This window comes from Amphiura filiformis, chromosome 7 (assembly GCF_039555335.1).
Source record: "Amphiura filiformis chromosome 7, Afil_fr2py, whole genome shotgun sequence".
NCBI classification, from domain to species: domain Eukaryota; kingdom Metazoa; phylum Echinodermata; class Ophiuroidea; order Amphilepidida; family Amphiuridae; genus Amphiura; species Amphiura filiformis.
The window spans coordinates 29,720,173-29,742,543 of NC_092634.1; the positions used below are offsets into that span (position 1 = coordinate 29,720,173).

Below are 22,371 nucleotides of genomic sequence, written 5' to 3' on the forward strand. Positions count from 1 at the left end.
CAATTTAGAAGTTACAAGACCAAAACGTTTTTCATAATTCCATGGTTCAGACCAACCTTAATACATATCACTTTTAGGGAGTAAACTTGTACAAAATAAATGCATGGATACTGAGATTGTAGATGTGTCTAATGCACATGCGCCACATTCAGGAGGGAGTGCATTAGACACATCAACATCTCAGTACAAGTGCATTATTTAGTACAATTTCCCGAGCTACAAGTGATACAAATTTTTAAAACCAGAATTATTCCTAACCTTTTTCCATACACAAGAAAAAGATCCTGTGATATTATTTTGCTGTTTTTATAAGAAAATTATGAAGCAAATGCGAGCAAATATAAATGCATCAACCCACAAGAAAATGTCCGAAAGAACTGCAGTATTACACAGACTGCACACTTGTACATTATGCACAATTAATACGCTTAAGGCGTTTCTCTAACATAAATTTGCTGATTTGGTTCTCGCTATCTAAGAGTGTATGAATATGAGATGTGAATGCCTTTGTTGTAATGAAACACTGAAAACTTGTAAACATTATGTTATTTGTCATTTTCCTCAGGTACTCCAGCTGGTGGGAGTGCATTGGGGGAATTATTTGTGAGATGTAGTGATGATAATATCATATGTGAAACCAAAAAAGTGGTAAGTGACAATAGATGAGATTGAAATAGTAATAACTAATGTCATAACGATTCACTCCTCGTGTCTTGTCACCAGGGAATTTGAAATCATATCAGTAAATGTTAGCATGTAGTGTTAAAAAAGTTATAAAGTGTCCTAACTTCCTTAATTGTCAGGTCAAGAACTTGTATTCTGCCTTATTAGTCCAGTATATGTTCTTGCTCCTGGTATGACGTAACCCTGAGGCTGTACTACCTGCCGTGCAGGAGTGGAGGTATATTTATGTGCTGGTCACGTACCCCCACCATGGTTAGTTGCACATATCTGAGGGGTCATTGCAGAAGCATCCATGTAGCGATCCTGTTGTAGCGATCCCTGGCAGATATTTTTATCTGTACAATTCTGCAGCCCAGTACAACTGCACATTGGTGTATTTGCTTATGGTATGCAACTTTGAAAAATATTTGTGGTATTAGGAATACTTTTTTCATAAATCTAGGCCAAGAAATAAGCAGCAAAATATGTAAAATTGAAAATGAACTTTTGGTACCTGTATGTAAAATAAGCAAATAAATTGGGTTATTCCAGTTGAAATCCATACACCCCCTATGAAAGACATGACCTTAATCTTCTACACAGGGAGTGTGAATTTTAAATAGGGTTACCAGAATGGGTGACTCCATTTTAAATCTACATCCCCTGTGTGGGAGATTAAGGTCATGTCTTCCACAGGGTGGTGTATGGATTTCAATTGGAATCCTTGACATTTTGCTTTGTTTTTGTGACATGCAATTTACATAATGCACTATTTTATGTTTATTTGTTTGTTTCAGCCTCCCGGTGAACCTCAGGATGTATATCTAAAGGTGCCTTGTGGGGCATCACCCTCTGTTAAGAAATTCTTTGTTCTCATTTATACGTAAGTAGCTATAACCATTTAGTATTTCACATGGAGATTTTTAACTTCCTCGTGAGGCCTAAAAAAGGGTTTGTTCCAAAGACCCATGTGCATAGGTACATGTAAAATGCATACACCTATGCGTTCGCCTTTATTTGAGGTTTTATTTTTTAGTTGTCAAGAAAAAAGACTGCAATTTGGCCGCCAAAAAGTGGGCCAAAAATGCAATGATAAAGGAAATCTCATGTAACGCTTAGCCTTTTTATCCCAAATAAAAAAGCACTGTGCATAAAGTTTGTTTGGTTATAATTGGCGAAAATGTTTAGGTTTGTGTTACTGTGCGAGTCAAAAAAGTTTAGCCTTACACTCGCGTAAATTCACATAAGTGTGCGCCAGTCACGCATTACACAAAGTGCAACTGGCGAAAGTGCTGCTCCCAACTGCGTGCACAGGATTATTAATACACTGTGTTACGAGTCTTATTTTTTTTGCCAATTATAAGCCGAACAAACTTTAGCACATAGCTCACTAGCCAAATGCTTCTGGCCTTAAATTAAAATGAGCAAAATCAAAGGAAGTAGGAGGTAATTTTTATACTGATACGATACATTAATTGAAAAAGGTCTACATGTATAGGGGTAATTTCTACTTAGACAACTCTTCCTATACTTTTGTACAGGAGCCAAGCCTTGTTAATCCATGATGAATCCACAGTCCAGTAGTGTGATCGCGTAAAATTTGTCATGCCTGGAACTGATGCCAAAACAATCTTTCATATTGGTGGCAGCAGCTAAATAATATTGCCGATTCATTCTTGAGTTTTATTGCTTGCTTTATTCTTTAGTTTTGTTGCTATTAACAGAAAAATCACTGATCTTTTTGTAAGGTTGAGTGGCAATGACAAATGAACATTCCGAATAAAAGAATCACTTGTTAATTAGATTATCTTTAGCTGGTTTTCGTTGTTGAAAGGGATTCAATTATGTTTCACCATTGTTCATCGCCGTTTAACAACTTGTGTCTGGCGCGTCTACTGCCCTTGCGAAGTAAACCCCGCAGACGACGCGGATGCATCGTTGCTAAACGGTGATGAACAACGGTGAAACATAATTGAATCCCTAATTGTACAATACACATGTAATTTCTGAATGCAGTAGTTTCCTCAAAAGAAGTATTGTTAAAACAGAATACACACATGTTACACTATACTAATACTGTTTTGATGTTTTCTCCATACAGAAATCAGTTCCTATCCGTCCCTGTACAGACCTGGCAGTTTTACATCCATGCTCTGCAAAGAGTGGACATAAATTGTGTGGAAGGACAGACTAGTAAATTCTCCTTGATTCTGAGGGGTACTCATGCTTCACGCTTGGTGCATTGCTATACATCACATCCTAATGAAATGCAGGTAATTATATCACAAGGGTACTAAGGGTAGATATAAATTGTGTTGAAGGACAGACGAGTAAATTCTCCTTGATTCTGAGAGGTACTCATTCTTCACGCTTGGTGCATTGCTATACATCACATCCTAATGAAATGCAGGTAATTATATCACAAGGTTACTAAGGGTAGATATAATTGTGTTGAAGGACAGACGAGTAAATTCTCCTTGATTCTTGAGAGGTACTCATGCTGTTCACGCTTGGTGCATTGCTATACATCACATCCTAATGAAATGCAGGTAATTATATCACAAGATTACTAAGGGTAGATATAATTGTGTTGAAGGACAGACTAGTAAATTCTCCTTGATTCTGAGAGGTACTCATGCTTCACGCTTGGTGCATTGCTATACATCACATCCTAATGAAATGCAGGTAATTATATCACAAGATTACTAAGGGTAGATATAATTGTGTTGAAGGACAGACTAGTAAATTCTCCTTGATTCTGAGGGGTACTCATGCTTCACGCTTGGTGCATTGCTATACATCACACCCTAATGAAATGCAGGTAATTATATCACAAGATTAGGGTAGATATAAATTGTGTTGATAGACCGCAACAATATAGAGAAGGAGAATACGGACCTTTTATACCACCCTGTACATTGGCAATTAACAAAACACAATTATGCATCAAATTTTATGATCAATACGTGTTTATCATATCATAATACGTTAAATAAAAACACCTTTAAAAAGATTAAATTGTGTGTGTGGTCTGCAAGTGTTGCGCACAAGCAGTGATTAGTTCCAAATACACTCTGGACAAAACACAAATATTCCCAGTTTATCCTCCATGTGGCTGAATAAAGAGTAGCGAGGCCCGATACTCCTTCTCTTTCTATGGGAGAGACAGACAAGTATAAATTTTCCTTGATTCTGATTCTGAGGTCTTATGCTTCATATAAAGAGTGGACATAAATTGTGTAGAAGGACAGAATCGTAAATTCTCCTTGATTAAGAGGTACTTATGCTTCACGCTTGGTGCAGTGCTATACATACAATGAAATGCAGGTAATTATATTACATGGTTAAGGAGGAAAAAAAAGCGCATTGATTTATAGTGCGCTACGCACAGGCACAGCGCGTAGACGTTGATCCACAAGCCTCAGCACACTTTACAGGTTGTCCCTGACAACTACGGCCCCACATCATTCCATAAACCATTTAACAACAACTCAGGGACTTAATTGCAAGATGCAATTTCAAAAGTTGCAGTTTGCTCCATCACATGCCCTATTGATTTCTACACAAAGCGTTCTCTAACAAAAGAACTAGCGCAGTGCTTTCCATCGAAGTGCAACTTTTGATTTTGTTACTTCCTTGGGTTTTATATCACCGTTTCTTTAATTCTCAACCAATTTAAACAAATTAGGTCTTTTTAAAAATCAGAGCTAAATTGTCTTTGCTTTGTTTAGGATACACATGTACAGGGGTGAACATAACTGGTATCTTAATTCTTTTGCAGTCTGTATATATTGTTTTATATTGTTTTTAGCGATTGATAAATTGATCGAATTTTACAAAGAAAAGTCGTATCAACATGGGGTTTTCAGTTTCTGAAAGCTCTAAATGTCTTCTTTAGGAACCTATGTAAAACTCATTTTAGACCAGTGCCGACATGCGACTCATTCCCCTTGATCATGTCACATATATAGAGAAGGAGAATCTGGACCTAATATACCACCCTTTATTGGGCTAATCCATTTAAAATCCACACTACCCCTATGGAAGATTTTGGAACTATCTTCAACAAAGGGAGTATGAATTTCAAATGGAATTATAGTAGCTCCATTTGAAACTTGCTCTCATTCAGGGGAAGATTCTGGTTGAACCTTTCTCAGAGGTGGTATGAAATTCAAACAGAGCTGCCTAATGTGCTCATTCCATTTGAAATTCATACTCCCCCTGTGGCAGATATTATTATTTCCAAAATCTTCCACAGGGGTAGTGTGAATTTAAAGTGGAATAGCCCATTGGTGCTGTCAGCTATAAAAACAAACAAACATGGCAGCAAGTTGTGATCCTCTATTTCTGTGGGAGGAGACACAAGTAAATTCTTGATTCAGAGAGGTACCCGTGCTTCACGCTTGGTGCAATGCCATACATATAATTCTAATAAAATGCAGGTAATTATATTTGAAATAATGACAAGGATAGAATTGGATTGAAATGTTAAAATGTAAAAAGCATTATACTGTAAACTAAAATATATCAGAATGGTAACTATACTATTTTTCATCTTGACGAGGCGGGGTGTTTAAACGTGTGTGTGTGTGTACGCCAGCGCTCTGAGCAAATGCTCACAATTTGAAGTTGCACCCAAGGAAATGTGCGCTGACGTCAATGCCTCATCAAGATGAAAAATGGTATATATTTTGATTTTGATAAACATTTACTTGTCATACATAAACAGAGGAGCAAAAGAAATCAATGGAAATGTAAGTGGCTGAAAAAACAATTCTGTGAACAAAAAAAATTCAGGAAATACTAGACACAGTACAGTAAATAATATACTTTACACACAAGTAGCTCTTAATTATTTCTCAACAAAATATTTTATTAGGCTATATTCTTCTTTAAGTGCCAATTCAATTATTTCAAATGTTAAATTCCAATACAAATATTCGGTATTATATATATCTTCAGATTAAAAAATCAAGTATGTCTCAAATCTGCCAAGCGCATTCATTTTGCGGTGTGTATTTGTTTCGGAAAATTGGCTGATTAAAGTTTTTCCCCATTTTTTTTTTACAAACATATCGGTAAAAAAAATGTTTTAATAGCATTTTGTTGGAAGAATTGTGTGACACTTTAGATTAGTGAAAATATTGATTACATGTATGTGTAGAAGATTGTCCATTTTTGAAAGCTTTGAGAATCTCAAACTTATTTTGATTGAGTTTGAGTGGGCAAATGGCAAAAAAGGAAAAGGAGAAATATTCGCATTCGGTATTGGATTTTAAAATCTTTGAGATATACTATTTTTTGGCTTTATCTAGTTCAAATATCAAATATAATTGACCTTTTCGGTAAATCCCATAAGCCTTCGCGATGTCGTCATTTGACGTCATGCCGATCTGCGTTGATACGCACATCGTTTATCGAACATCATTACTGTGCATCGCAAGTTGGTGTGACGTCAAATGACAACATCTCAGGTGTACTCGCAAAGGCTTATGGGATTTACCGAAAAGGTGAATTAAAGCCATATTGTAACATTTGCTGTGAGGAGGAAGCCCTGAATGTTTTTCAAATTTCTGATTTTTACATGATTGTAATGTAGTAAACAAACATACCTTGAAAATATCAAGTCTTTTGGTGCTGTAGTTGTGACAAAATTTGAGATTTTGAATAAAACGACAGAATACGGATGTTTAATTATTACAATCAAAATATGAGTCAAACATGTACGCGATGCCCATAACACTGTACGTACACAGCATGCGGGATAGTCATAACACATCAAAATTAAAAAGCGATTTTCTTTGTTTTGCCTAACCTGTTTGGGTCAAAATTAAAGGGGACAGACATGCAGTGAAAACTAACATTCTGTAAAAGAAAACATACTAATCTATTTTTAATGGAATTCGAGGGTTCAGAACCAGAAAGCCGTAACTCACTATGACCTGCTCTCACAAAATGAGCATAAAGTTGGCTCCTTGCTTTGTTCTTCAAAAATCAATATTGCCTCCACAGTGTCTTTTGTTTTCTATTGAATTTTGTCATGATCAATGGACTGTATCTTCTGTAGTGCCCTGGTGACTTAATGCTGATTTTGTGGGAGTAGGCGATTGTGAGTTGAGGCTTTCTGGCTCTCAACCTTAGAATTGTTACAATATGGCTTTAAGTGATTATAAAAAAGTTTAAACAACAACATTATATTATTTTGAACGATATGTTTATGACTTGGTCCTCTTGCTGTCAATTTCCAATGTTTTTGTTTTGTACAATTAATGCCGTCGAGGGCCTAAAACAGGAAAATTATGGAAATCTCTGTTTTACAAAAATACAAAATATTTTATAGGCACAATTTTAGAATCTAGTATGCCACCTTGTCTAACACTCTCTGAAGTCGCTTATTAGAGACTGATTGATCAGATCGGTAGCTTCCGTATCGGCCCGATTATTAGCTTATCGGTAGTGATCTGCATCGGCCGATTTTTCCTTCATCCGCCGATGTAATGCACTGATCACCCAATATCATGAAAGTAATTGTTGAAGCTTAAGGTTGGTCTGAACCCTGGAAATATGGAAACTTTTGGGCCTCATAACTTCTAAATTGTTGGTCCAAAGTATATAAAAGTATACATATTTAGAATGGCAAAGACTTGATAAGTTCATCTGTGAGGTCAAATTTGGGCCAAAATGGCACTTTTGGCCCAAAATCCCAAAAATAACGGTTTTTGGTCCACTTCTTTTTCGTGCATCGTAACAAAACAATTCTTGGGCCAAAATTTTTTATTTATTTATTTTTAAAAACTAGATCAAAATATCTAGGACCCGTTTTTTCATTTTTTTTGAATTTCGACCAACTTTGAGAAATTTGCGCCAAAAATGGTCAAAAAATGCTGATTTTTCAAAAAAATCATAAAAAATCCCGATTTTGGCCCAAATTTCAAATATTTTTGGTGAAATTGGTCAAAATTCAGATAAGGACCTGATCGGTCAGTCTCTATCTATATCATACACAGAATAGAGTACTGTGGGTGGTGTACCTGATTGTAAAATCTAGCCGTTTTATCAGTGATATTTTAATTTGCTTTTAACAAAAGAAATGTCAACAAGTGATATTAATCATGCACCTGATTGGAATAGTGTTTCTTTTCAATATACAACTGTATACTTTCTATATTTTTATTGTTTTACTTCAATACCAACATTCATCCAGGGCTTGAAAGTCCACTGTTTTTGATGTAGCTGGGATATTATATATCACTATGGTTGATAAAAGTTCAGATACGCATTCCCCTTGAATATCACTATCCCCTCATTACCTGGTAGAATGGAAAAGTAGAAAGTTTAATGCAAAAATTATGGTTAAAATCAACAGATTGGAAACGTGACTGGTTTGTCAATGCCCAATCAAGCGGATGCGAGTACTACCACACTGCTACCATCACCATTATCGCCATCATCATAATAATTGCTATTATTTATTAGTTCTTACTGTTTTTAAAATTTTAATTTTGAGTTCCAGAATGCAATGCCATTACTTTTTCGATTCACCAGTATTTAAAATTGTCTCTTCCTTGTTTAACCAATGCACTTGTAGATTTTAATGTAATCTACATCGAAATCACTTGTTTCGCTTTTGAATCCTACAACCAGGTGATTTCTGTCTGAAGAGGTCATGGCTATTGGAATATCACTACCAGTGTCAAATGATGTGATGAATTTCCAGGGACTCACACAGTATTGCTCTATCTTACTATTTGTAACCCTTATTGCCATTTCTCCCCAACCAGTAGTTTCCAGTCCACTCCCAATCATCAAGCAATCAGACACCTCATCATAACACACACATCTTACATCTGGTATATCAACAAGGACCTCTCCTCCTATATCCACATCCAACACACACACTTTACCCATCCTCTGATCACACAATGCAACCTGTGAGCCTTTCATAGCAGCAAGGCTATGCGGTACACAACCCAGGTTAATCGTTTTCACTTTTGTTCCATCATGCGTAAGTACAACAAGAGTCTTTGTACCTTCATCCCCTACTATTACTCTACCATCAAGTAGTACAGCAATAGATGACATTACAGTGCGAATTTCCCTGCCCATGATATAATCTATGGCCCTGACATCTTCGCTGTATTCATAGAAGGTGCCCTCATGCTTCCCTTTAGGGCTAAACACTTCAACAGATGTGGGTGTGACAACCATGTACTTTCCATTACCAGTCACTGCTACATCACATGCATTTTCCACATTCAAATTCAATTCATGCTTATATTTATCTGTTGCCTGTTTATGATAAATATGTACATCCTTCGACTGACAAACAGCTAAAACCCCTTTGCCTCCACCAATGTGTTTAGCATTATATGCATTTCCTAGGGCTTGCATCTGCTTCATTTCCCTTACAAGCACAAGTTTTCCTAAACTCCCAACTTGCTCTGAAACAAACTTATGAGAGGTTGTAACTTGAGGTACAGGGTCTACCTTTTTTGTGCTCTTTCCAACCAATTGTATCCGCTCAAGCGTTTCTTTAAGTTGATCATACTTGGTCACATAATCATAAGCGGTTGCACTTTCCATAACACTTTCAACTTCGGCTACTTTATTCCTCAAGACTTGCTTTTCTCTCTTTAGTTCTTCTGTTTGATTTTCGTATCTCAATAGTTGCTCTCTAGTCGCTTCTCTTAATTGTGCTTTCAGGGCCTCCCCGTTCTCATGCACTTTGGAATATGCAGCCGTGATAGCTTGATCAATTTCTTGTTCAGTTACCACTGCAGATTCTGTAACTCGCCTCTGAAGTTGCAGCACATGCTGAACTAAATGTTCAATTTTGTCTGCTTTATTATATGCTCTGTGAATTTTGTCTTTCATATGCTGACGTTTTTCAGTGTAGAAGGCTTTCACATCTTTAATTTCATGAGTATTTCTGTCATGATCCAATAACCCACATGCCTGACACACCAGTACATTGCATGTGACACAGTAGAAATACAGTTTGTCATCCACATGAATTGGGCAGTTTGGTACTCTGCTTTTTGTATGTCCGGTTTCTGTTGTAGATTGTTCATAAGCGTTTAGCTTTCCAGGATGTTTGAGATGATTTTCTGCCAAGCTTCGCAACCGAATACTAGTCCTCAAAGCTGACACACCATCTTTGCTTGCCGCAGTTTTACGAGGAACTCTAGTTTGCATACGACATTCTGGACACGTTATAACACGCATACCTCCTTTCACCATTTCTGTTAGACACTTTTGACAATACACATGTGGACAGTCCAACTGTTTGGGTGTATTTGGGTCCACAAACAACTCCAAACACAGTGGACATGATAGATCTGCTTCAGCGTTCTCCAAATATGATGATGCCATGTCAAGCATAATTAAGTAACCGAAATGGGCATGGTTAAAAATTACATAAACGAAGGAAAGTTCTTCTCCAGAATTATGCTGCTGTCACACATGCCAACCTTTTTTCCAATTGTTTGACTTACTTCCTGTTTGTATATCAGCACCATGCACTAGTACATGCATAATTCAATCTATGGGTGAATAAGCCCCGTCACCATTATAACTTCCTGTTTTCGCTGAGCATTTTTGGGACACTTTGAACTCTGACCTACTGAGAAAATTGCTTTTTATTCCTTCATTTATTATTGTAACATTTATTATTGTAATCATTAAAAATATTTTAAATAATTAATTTATGAATTAGCATGTTTTTTCATCATTTTTTTTATGCTAGTAAAACATTTTAAATAATATTTTGTTTGTACAAAAAGCAATTTTCCCAATAAGTCAGAGGGCAAAGTGTCCCAAAACTGTCCTACAATGCTTTGCGAATTTTAATGCTGATTTGGCTTTATTCACCAACCATGCATGCCAACCTAGGAGCCCCTATTGTCCTTAAGTTCACATGCTCACTTAAGCATGGCAAGAATAACATGATCAAGAAAAATAAAATAAGTCAGATATCGGTAACATTATATTATGAACTTGTCAAATTTCTTGCGGGCCAGTAAATGTGGCATTACCGTGCAGGTGGAAGGGAAATTTTAATGCCAATCCCATTTTACTATTCCCATCACTAATCCCTATTCCAGAATGATACAGCACTAATTTTTTGGGATAAAAAATATCACCCTGTTTTGTCAAATAAAATACAAGTAAACCCTAATCCTGTAATTAGTTCTAACTGCCAATAAAAGTCAAATTTTAACATTTGGTCAATTTTTAAAATTATATGTCTTTTGTACAAAGACTTATTTCTGGTTCTGCATTTTAATTTTTGGAAAAAACGTTTTGTATTATACCTTTTTATAACTCATCAAAATTAACATAAAATATTAAATTTATAAGCAATTGCACAGCCTATTATACTACAAATTTGAAATGCTTAGACTTGTGCCAAGTCTTTGAATATTGCGACTGAAATTGTGAGAAATCATGCAAAATTGCATCTTTTTGGCTCATTTATCTCAAAACTATTAAAATTGGCCTTTTATTGCAAGTTAGAACTAACTAAAGGTTTAAGATTTAGCTATGTTTCATTTGGCAAAACTGGATAATATTTTTTTAATCCCAAAAAATTAGTGCTGTATTTTTCTGGAATCAGGAGTAATCCCTATACTATCAAGTAGTGAAAGCCTCATTTCATGAAACATTAGTGCATTTTTGTAAAATGGCCCTTTGTGCTCAAAAATTTAGCCATAAAATACATACACACATGTTGAGACATAGGAAGCCATTGATAATGCTGGGACACAAAATTTGGGACATTCAGGCGAGCATACTTTTAATTATAACATTGCCAATTGTAGGCCTACATACATGATTGACCCCTCATTTTTAAATTGATGATTCTCTTTTTAATGAAAGCAATTTTAGATGATTTTTTAAAATTTCAACATTTTATGAACATGCCTAGCATAGTTTGAAAGAAGCATGACAGATTTTTTGGAAATAAATGCACATATATATATATATATCATATGTATGTGTCAACAGCTAGCAAAAGTGCTGCCAAGTTAAGTGTTGTCATCATCATCATCATCATCATCATCATCATCATCATCATCATCATTCATTATTTATCATCATCATAAGTTATTATATTAGTTATTAGTGTTTATAAACTATTTATTTTGAGTTCCAAATTGCAAATAAATGTCATGTGACTCTTTGTAAGCATGATTAGTAACCTTACTGGCATTAGTCATCATTAAAGGAGTATTTCGTGATCCTAGCATCCTCTTTTTATGACATGTTTCAGTACATATCCACGAAAAGAGCCTATTCCCAAAATTTCAGTTGATTCTGATTTTGCGTTTGCGAGTAATGCATGATTATGTGTATTACACTGCTCCATAGACAATGCGTTGTAATTTCGTTCTGGTGCACCACAACGAAATTCAAATTTCACGATATCTTAGCTAAACGAATTAATCTGCAAGAGATATTTTGTACATAAACATAGTCAGAGGTTTCCAGCGATATAAAAATCTCAACTTTTTTGAGAAAAGTGGGGGGATGAGGCTGTGGATCACGAAATGCTCCTTTAAAATGGTCTTTTCCATGTTTAACCATTAATGCACTTGTAGATTTTAATGTCATTTACAACTGATATACATGTATAACCAGAAGTGGCTTCCCTTTTGCGTGTGAAGAATTGTACAGCCAGGTCATTTGTACATGCAAAGGTCATGGCTAATGGTATATTATTACCAGTGTCAAATGTTGTGATCATTTTCCAAGGACTCACACAGTATTGATGTATCTTTCCAAATTGTTTCCTTGTCTCGTCAATCCCAATCATCAAGCAATCAGACACCTCATCATAACACATACATGTTACATCTGGAATATCAACATTTAGGACTTCAATTCCTGAATCCACATCCAACACACACACTTTATACATCTCACCACACAATGCAACCTGTGAGCCTTTCATAGCAGTAAGGCTATCTGGTACATAACCTAGGTTAATTGTTTTCACTTTTGTTCCATCATGTGTAAATACAGCAAGAGTTTTGTTAGTTTCCCACCCTACTATTACTTTACCATCAGACAGCACAGCAATATATGACAGCCCAGGTACATACCTGGCACAGACATCCTCCCTTGCACAGAAGGTGCCCTCATGCTGCCCGTTGGCACTAAACACTTCAACAGATGTGCGTGTAGCAACCATGTACTTTCCATTCCCAGTCATCGCTACATCATATGCATTCTCCATATTCAGTTTCAATTCATGTTTGTAATCACTCAATGTCTGTTTATGGTAAATATCCACTCCATCCTTCTGACAAACAGCTAAAACACCATTGCTTCCACAGATACACCTATCATATTTGCCTAGATCTATGGTTTGAGTCTGATTCATTCTTCTTACAGGTACAGGTACAAGTTTTCCCAAACCACCAAGTTGCTCTGAAACAAACTTATAAGATGTTGTAGCTTGATGCACAGGGTCTACCTCCTTTGTGCTCTTGCCAACCAGTTGTATATCTGCAAATTCTTCTTCAAGTGGACCGTGCTGTGTCACATACTCATAAGGCGTTGCATTTTCCATAACTCTGTCAACTTCAGCAACGTTATTCCTCAAGGCTTGTTTCTCTCTTTTCAGTTTTTCTTTCTCATTTTGGTACCTCAATAGTTGCTTTTGAGTCGCTTCTCTTAATTGTGCTTTCAGGGCCTCCCCATTCTCATTCACTTTGGAATAGGCAGCCATGATAGCTTGATCAATTTCTTGTTCAGTTACCGCTGCAGATTCTTTTACTTTCCTCTCAAGTTGTAGCACATCCTGAAATGAATGTTCAATTTCATCTGCTTTCTCATTTGCCCTTTGAATTTTGTCTTTCATATGCTGAAGTTTTTCAGTGTAGAAGGCTTTCACATCTTTAATGTCATGGGTAGTTCTATCATGATCCAATAATCCACATGCCTGACATACAAGTACCTTGCATGTGACACAGTAGAAATACAGTTTGTCATCCTCATGAATTGGACATGTTGGTACACTGCTTTTTGTCTTCTCTTTTGAAGATGAGTCACTTACCCTAAGCTTTTTAGTATGCTCAAGATGATTTTCTGCCAAGCTTCGTAGCTTAATACTAGTTCTCAAAGCTGACACACCACCATCACTTACTGGTGATTTACGAGGAACTCTAGTTTCCTTGCGACATTCTGGACATGTTATAACACGTACACCTCCTTTCGCCATTTCTGCGAGACATTTTTGACAATACACATGAGGGCAGTCCAACTGTTTGGGTGTATTTGGGTCCACAAACAACTCCAAAAATAGCGGACATGATAGATCTGATTCAGCATTCTCCAAATATGCTGCTGCCATGTTAAACACTATTGAGTTAATTGTAATTCAGTATTTCACAAAATGAACAGTTCAAAAAACGTCTCCAGAATTATACTGCTATGATACTATCATATGCATGCCAGCCAATTTTTATATTCGTAGTCATCATCCAGCATATCACCAACAATGGCAACGTAACCTAGGAGACCATATTGTTGCTAAGTTGACAGGTGCACTTAGTGTGGCAAACATATCATGATCAATCAAAATAAAATGAGTCCGATATTAGTAACATGTATTATGAACTAAATGTCAAATTTATTAGGGTATAGTCGCAGCACCAGGGAGAAGTAAAATTTGGAGGGGTGGCAAAAATGAAAATGTGCCTTAAATATTGCAATTTTTGTTCAAAATAGTGACATTTCCTGGTTGCCTTTTTGTGACCTGAGGAAATGGTCATGTTTAGGGGAAAATCCCCTCTTGGTGCCACCACTGACATTTAGGTCACTGAGATCCCATATGCATGGGACAAACTATAGTATAAAAAGGGATTAATTCAATATATTAAGGGTATACGAGGTATTGTTGGTCGAAGCAGCCAAAAAAAAAAAATCGATTTTCATTATCTGAATCAATATATTATTGAAAAATAACACTTTGTGGTGTTTTGCAAAAGTTCATTCTACAAATCATACTTTGAAAACTTGCTTAATTTACTGTTGTTAATGAGTTATGTACGTTTTACAAAAGTCTTGTTGTTTCAGCCCCCTTTACAACATAACTCAAGAACCACAGGACCTGCAAAAGTATATCTGTGATATTTGAATTCTTCTACGCGCTCACTATGAATTGGGCGATGCAATTTTTTCTAAAGCTCACTACCATTGGCAAGATGCTGTGAACTACTTTTTTTTCTGCTGCTTCGATCAACAATACATCGTATAACCTTATAGCTTTTATAGTCTAAAAATATGAGTGATGAGAATGTGGTAAAGCATATACAAATATAAACCATTTTGGAAGTCTTGGAAAGGGATCTCACAAACTTGGGGAATTATTTTCACCATTTTAAAGTCCAATTTGTGACAGGATCTGGTCCATTGGGGCCAAAGGAGGTATTTTTGAAAATTGAGTTACTGTAATTATTACATTATACCTACAATAGGCTATCATTTACTGAACACACCAAAGGTCTAGCATACTTGGTTCTTAAGTTATTTTCTTGTTTTTTACTCCATATTTTTACATTTATCTCAGTTTCAAATTTGCTGCCTTTGGCCCCCATGGACCAGATTGTTTCACATTTGAGTATTAAAGTATTGTATGCATGCATGGAAACCCATTTATATAAGAAACTTGTGACATTTTTAGGTCTTGGTGCACTTTACATCTAAGCAGTATGGGCTCAGATATTTCATGAGCGATTGCATGCGACAAGAGGCACGTTTTGGTTGACTGCATCTTCATGTCAAAGGCTACGATGAAGATGAATTGTGCATACTGCATTTCATGTTTTATGATATTGCAATGATTATATACTGAAAAGCAAGAAAAGTTTGCGTTTAGGATACTTTTGGGAATATTGTGAATGGTTTATTGATTTTCCGCAAAAGTTTCTTTTTATCTAAATAATTGTATAAAGGAGTAACAAATCAATTTTGGTTAATTTAATGGAGCTAAATTAGGATTATTGCCACATGTTAAAAATTTGTGCCACAACAATATTGCGCTTTTTCAGGACACAGTTCTTTCACCCCACTATTTCTTTTACATGTATATATTGATCATCTAATTGTTTCCAATTTGAGCGCTGACATATTGGAAAATGTTGCCAATCAATATTCATGAGAGTGTACATTCAACATCCAGTTTTAAAAATTGGCTGACTTGTGTTTGGCAGGTGCGAAATACGTCTTACTAGACATTTTTAATTAGGTAACGCATAAAGGCTTTGGCATCATCGAATGGCTGCCTAGTGCTGTTATGTGTTTAGTTTCTATAATAATCATTATTAATTAATTAATTCCTTTCTTTTCCTTTCTCTGCACTTATTCTTTCTGAGGCCCACATTTTATCACTTCTCTCTCTCCTTCTCTCTCTTCTCCATCTCTCCCCTTCTCCCTCCCCTCTTTCTTTTTTTTTCTTTTTGTCTTCCTCCCCTCCCCTCTTGATCGCCTTTCTTGTCTTTTCACCCCTCCCTCCTTCATGCCTTCACTTTCCCCTGTTTTTTAAAATGGATATTTGTGATATTTAAAAAATCCATTTACCTTTATTGAATAGGCCTATAAACCATGATAACAAAATATACTGCAAAATAGTTAATTGATAGAAAGTGACATAGTCAGATAGACATGGACCAATACCTGGCAGCCCGAACAGCAACTATATTCAATTTGTTAAATGGTGCGTCTGAAATAAGGTGGGTGGTAAATAACTGTGCATCAACAGCTTAAGTCTGCCTTTTGTGTTTTTGGCTACTCAATCACACCTGTGGGCTGTATGAGCACAAAGGTACCTCTCGCTCAAGTGGGCGCTTTCATGTGACTTTTCACTTATTGACAGTAACCTGCAGTAAAGCGTTAATACGCTGTCATGTCAGTTACTGATTTAAAGACCCATTCAGTGATCCCAGCACAAGTGTAAAAAAATTAAAATGTGGCAAAAAACTAAGAAAACAACCGTATTGACGAAGATAAAGCCCCATTTAAATACATGTAGCTAATTTATTTACTGTCAATGTGTAAATTACAGATTCATGTAAATGCCTTATTTTGTCTTAAATACATAGCCTTTGGCTGATCCACTAGCAGGCTTTTGATCGTTAGCACATCTGTGACAATGACAAAGGTATCACAATCTGAATTTTGGTGATTTTTACGATCATCCGGATGAGCAAATCACTGAATGGGCTTTTAATGGCGGAACCCTTGTCATGAACAAAAGGTACCTCTTGATGAATAGCTTGTCGGCAAATCAAATTGGCATAAGTATATACAATTTACACCACCAGATTCCTATTGCTGCCACCCACAGAGGTACACCGCTGCCCATCTACTTCATTGGTACTCTAGAGTACACACATCTGAATCACATGTACATGTACATTACACACACTGGTACTGGAGTCATTGCTCTATATCGTTATGAAGGTTAGCATGCATAGCATTTATACATTAATTGCATGTATAATGCTCATGCAAATGTGGAAACAAGGAGGAGTCCGGACTCATTAAGTCAAATCTCTATGGATGCGTGGCTGTTTGCATATCATAACATCCTTGTTGATTTTATTTTTTTAATTTTATCTTTGATGCAGATGAATCCATCAGAGCAGTTTATGCTAGCTGCCAATTCCGTCCATGAAGTAGAAGTTGGAGTACGTCCTCTCGCAGTTGGCTGCAAGTTCATGTACATCAATGTTGTCGGTATCCTTTCATATAAATCAAATTGTTGGTTGTAAAACTCAACAAAGATGAATTTTTGCTGTAGGTTTTTGTAATTATTGACTGTACAATACATGCAATTAATGGGCTATAGGGATAGTGTTACAAAATCCACACTACCCCTGTGGAAGATTTTGGGAAATCAAATGGAATGAGCACATTAGGCAGCTCCATTTGAATTTCATACACCCTATGAGAAAGATTCAACCTGAATTTTCCTTTGAGAAATGAAATAGCCCAATTGACATGATCTGATCCAATCAGACCAAAGTATGCAATGATGAAATTGAGATACATGTATAGGCAAAACAAGGAGCTAAATACATGAGAAATGAGACAAGTTAAAAGTTCATAACTTTGCAACCAAGTATGCCAGGGACTTTGGAATTTCCAAATCAGGAAATGTATATACATGTACTGATGACATGATGAGCAAGCTAGAAATGGTAACTCAATTTTCAAAATTTACGACTTTGGTCTGAGTGGATCAGATCATGTCACAATAGAATATAGAAGCAGTGGGATCAAAGTTGAATTGGCTTATTCCAGTTGAAATCCATGCACACCCATATATGGAAGACATGACCTTAATATTCCACACAGGGAGTGTAAATTTCAAATAGGGTTACCTGAATGGGTGACTCCATTTGAAATCCACACCCCCCTGTGTAAGAGATCAAAATTTTGATCAAAAAAGTTGTCAAATCATATGTCTTTACGGAGTTTACAAGACATACAATTTGCAATGCTTGACCATGTATCGGATTGCATATTGGCACAGCTGCTATTAGCCGCATTGGCAAAATATTTGGGATCTGTAACATAATACTGGTTGGTCAGTGAAATTTGCCAGTGGCTGTTATTTATGTATGGGAAAACTTTTCTCATAATGAATTTCCCACATACCTTAACTTGATTTCTCTGTTTTGAATGTAATTTCGGAATGATTTCCAAACTTCTTGGATGAGAAGATGATAGAGGGCGATTATTGAATTGAAGGCCTGTAGATAACAACATCACTGCTCTTCGCCATCTGACTCATTAGCATTGTTGGTAGAGTATCGGTCCTGTGATACGAAGGTCCCTGGTTTAAATCTTGGATGATCAGTGAATTGTTTTCACTGGCTCTCATTTATGTATGGGGCGACTTGTGTTAAAAAGTATATATTATTTAGTTTATTATATTATACATTATACACCTTGACAATATAATCCAATAGATACTGAATACCACCAGCTTATCCGTTCATGGTTGATATGTGTGACGTGTCGTCAACCAGTCATATCTAAAGCATTTGAGTTACAGCTACCAGTGGGTGGAGGCAAGGGCTCTAATAAGGTAAACTTGCTATAAAGGCTCTTTTGAGTATACTGTAAAGATTCACCTAATGGCACTATGGACTCCCTTGATATAACTGAAATTAAAAGTGCCTGAGCAAATAAGTGAAAGTACCCTTCATTCTTGTTGGGATTTTCAGAAGGGAGCTCGTTAATTGTACTTGAAATTACTGCCAAGTCAAAGGAGCCCAAGTGCGCCATTAGGCGAACCTTTACGGTATATGGATTTTTAGGCATGTTCAATATTGGAGAACTAATACATTGATGGCACACTATCCACTATACAGTGTCTACTCTGTGACAATAGAATATGCCCAAGAGTCAATCAAATTTAGCGCTTGCATGCTAAATCACAAACTAGAATCTTGTGGTTCTCGGCTTTTGCGTCAACCACAATGCCTCCATGTGCCGCGCATTGTTGTAAAAATATCATTAAAAAATTGAGTTGAAAAAACAAAATTTTTATAATATTTCAGAAAAAAATATTTGAAAATTGATTTTTTTTTGGATTAAATAAAAATTGTGACAAAATGTGCAAATTAGCTTGTAATAACGAATATTCAAATTAAACCAAAAAAAGTTGCAGGAGTTTAAAACCATGGCCTAGCTATCCTAGAATATCTGAAGTTACATTCAAGAGATAGAGCATCAAGAAGAACGGAGGGCTAATTTCAGTGAAAAATTTGCAATTGAGCTCATCATCATAATTACGAATATGCAAATTAGACCCAAAGGAAAAAAGTTTCTGACAGTGACCTACCTATCCTAGAATATTTGAACACAATCCGCCTATTCATTCAGAGATACAGTATCCGGATGGATGGACATTGCAAAACAGTATGCCAAAGGAACCAAATTGTAAGTCTATGATTGCTTGTTAACAATGAGACTTGTATTTCATATTTGCTTCTTTTATCTCAACAGAAAATCACGTACACAAACCCATACCCACAGACGAGAGTATTCCTTGTTGGCTCTAATAGAGATGACTTACTGCAATTCAAAGAGACAAGATTAGAGGTATGTGTGATTAAAGAGGAAAGAATTATGCTTTTAGGTCAGATTGATAAAATTGTAATAATTGTGTATCTTGCAATATATAGAGTACATTTTGCACATGGAGTAAACATTATACATATAGTTATACCATTGCCAAAGCCATGCAGCCAAATTGTTTCGATCTTGTGATCGACCATCGATGTGGCATCGATCTTGTTATTCTTCATGTTCTTTCAACTAATATATCAGAATTAAATGGTAAAATCTTATTTGGTTGACATACAAAAGACTAAAAACAAAATAATGAATTGAGTAAATGAAAAATATACCCTAAAAGACTTTTGAAACAAAATAGTGTACACATTTTGTGATGTGATCTGTGAAAAGCCTTTAGGGTGATATTTTTGACTTAATGAGTTTTGTAGACAAAAAACATGGACATTTGGAACTCTTTTTAGAACTTTTTTTCATTTTGTACCCGTGACTTCAACAGCAAAGGTTATGAGTAAAGAAGGATTGAAAAAAATAAAGAAGTAGTAATAGAGTATTAGCCTTTATTATCTTTATAAAACAAAATAGGATAATGCAACATTTGAAGGGTTTTCACAGATCACATCATATTTTTGAACTTTATTAATTCATCTCATTGACCAGTTTAATTTATACTTGCTAATTTTCAGATTGGTGGTGGGGAAAGTGTAGCACTTGGACTTAGATTTGCCCCTTGTCAGCAATCGGGCGTAGCAGAAATTATGATCTTCATAAACGACGAACAAGACAAGAATGAAGAAACGTTCCTTGTGAAAGCCATCTACTCATGACCTCTGACCTTGTGTTAATAATATATAGCGTAGAGATAAGTCACTTTTGATCTTGAGTGAACATTAGAAGAGATGCCAAAGATTGAGTGTTCAAAAGAAGCCCAAATGAGCTATTCCAGTTGTAATCCATACACCCTATGGAAGACACTACCTTATAGGCTCCCACACAGTGGGTGTAGATTTCAAATGGAGTCGTCCATTCAGGTAACCCCATTTGAAATTCACACTCCTTGTGTGGAAGATTAAGGCAATGTTTTACATAGATGGTATGGATTTCAACTGAAATAGCCCTATGATACAGATACTGGGCCCTCCAGGTATTTTCTTATGAAGTTGATATGCCTGCTTTGCTTTGTGTGAAAGATGTTAGATGAGGGCCCTCTAAGAAACCCAGTTGCTCTCACATATTTTTAAGGGCATTTGCCAGAGGGCCTAACTTATTTGGAAGCTGGTTACACTAAGAGTCCTGCAAGTGAGTGTCATCTATGCATGATAACAGATGGTTCTCTGAAGAGTGAGACTTCTTGTGCCCTGGTCTTACTTACCCTGTTAATTGAAGTAATTATACTTGGTTTCACCTCTAATTTAGTGGTGGCATTAGTGCTTTAGTGTGGTTGCGTCACAAGCATGGCGACAAACCACCTTTATACACATGTGTGTATACACTCTGTGGGATTTTGTTAGTGTGTACGATTAAATGCTGCGACCAGCTAAATACGCACCTACGTCACTACCAAACTTGAGGTAAAACAAAGTCTAACCTCATGGTTGATCATATGAATATAATGTAAACTGGGCTCAAAAAGAAACTTATAATTTTGTCACATGGTCATATCTTGAAAATCTGTCCATTAAAATGAACCAAAATTACATACAGGATTACTTCAATACTCTACTGATGACATATGTCCATATCCAAACGGTTACCTTTCTGACACAACTGAAAATGCACTGTCATGGAACTCCTTGGTGTATCACATGTCACAACTTGAAAATGTCGGCAACATAGAGTTTAAGGCATGTGAAGAAGTCAAAAGAAATTGAAATGAAGGTATTGTCACTTAGCCAAACACATACATCAATATTGTGCATGCCCACCATGTGCTTGGAAGCATTCAGTGCATCTGTTACAAGTGTTATTTTTGCGAGGCAATATCAAATAGGCTGTGACATGTGATCCAGGAAGCTGTTTCATGTCAGTGCATTTTGCTGTTGTGATTTTGGGCTTGCAGCAGTCTACACAAATTTCTTGCTAAAATATCCAGGCTTAAAGGCCGGAGGATCAATCTCAAAATCTTATATTCGCAATAATAGGAGTTATGTCTTTTTGCCAGTGGGCCTGTGTCTTTATACCCCTGAGTGCTAGGCATTTTAAAGCAATATACAGCAGTTATGCTTGTTCTTATTAAAAAGCAATAAAAAACAACATTTGGTATTTACACACAATCAAAATACAGTGTACGCTTTTTATGATTGTGATGTCAAAATCATTACCGTACTAAGGAGAAGAAAATAGTTTCCGAAACCTGCACGCTTAATTATGTGAAAGCCGTACTAGTGGGTAACCCTATGTGCCATGCCTTTTCTACAGGAAAAACACACACACACACCCACAAGCACAGCACTTACCTTGTTTTCTTTCTTTTTAAAGTGGGGGAAAAACATAGTACACTGATTTTTTGCAAAATGTTTGAGAGACAATTTTTTTTGGCTGAAGCTGGAAGATTTAGATGGAAATTTGATTTAGACCTTTGACTGTATTTTAAGTTGTACAGGCACATTGAAATGT

At 36.1% G+C, this 22,371-nt stretch overlaps 2 protein-coding genes across 2 annotated transcripts in view; one reads left to right on the forward strand and one right to left on the reverse strand.

The window, feature by feature from the left end:
• LOC140157778 (nephrocystin-4-like) overlaps window positions 1–21,987 on the forward strand; it is a 65,369-nt gene extending 43,382 nt beyond the window's left edge. The window contains exons 25-31 of the mRNA XM_072181027.1: window positions 566–648; window positions 1,461–1,546; window positions 2,765–2,936; window positions 17,298–17,406; window positions 18,645–18,763; window positions 19,687–19,782; window positions 20,442–21,987. Coding sequence (XP_072037128.1) covers window positions 566–648; window positions 1,461–1,546; window positions 2,765–2,936; window positions 17,298–17,406; window positions 18,645–18,763; window positions 19,687–19,782; window positions 20,442–20,582 — 806 coding nt within the window. The 3' untranslated portion in view covers window positions 20,583–21,987. The remainder of the gene's footprint in view (window positions 1–565; window positions 649–1,460; window positions 1,547–2,764; window positions 2,937–17,297; window positions 17,407–18,644; window positions 18,764–19,686; window positions 19,783–20,441) is intronic.
• Window positions 5,563–10,180, reverse strand: LOC140156991 (uncharacterized). Its single transcript, XM_072180045.1, has one exon. It carries the CDS (start codon window positions 10,042–10,044, stop codon window positions 8,233–8,235), a length of 1,812 nt encoding a protein of 603 aa, XP_072036146.1. The 5' UTR covers window positions 10,045–10,180; the 3' UTR covers window positions 5,563–8,232.
• Window positions 21,988–22,371: the final 384 nt, after the last annotated feature.

Excerpts from the sequence above, each read along its gene's own strand:
- LOC140156991 (XM_072180045.1), bottom strand. The coding sequence starts at position 10,044 with ATGCTTGACATGGCATCATCATATTTGGAGAACGCTGAAGCAGATCTA.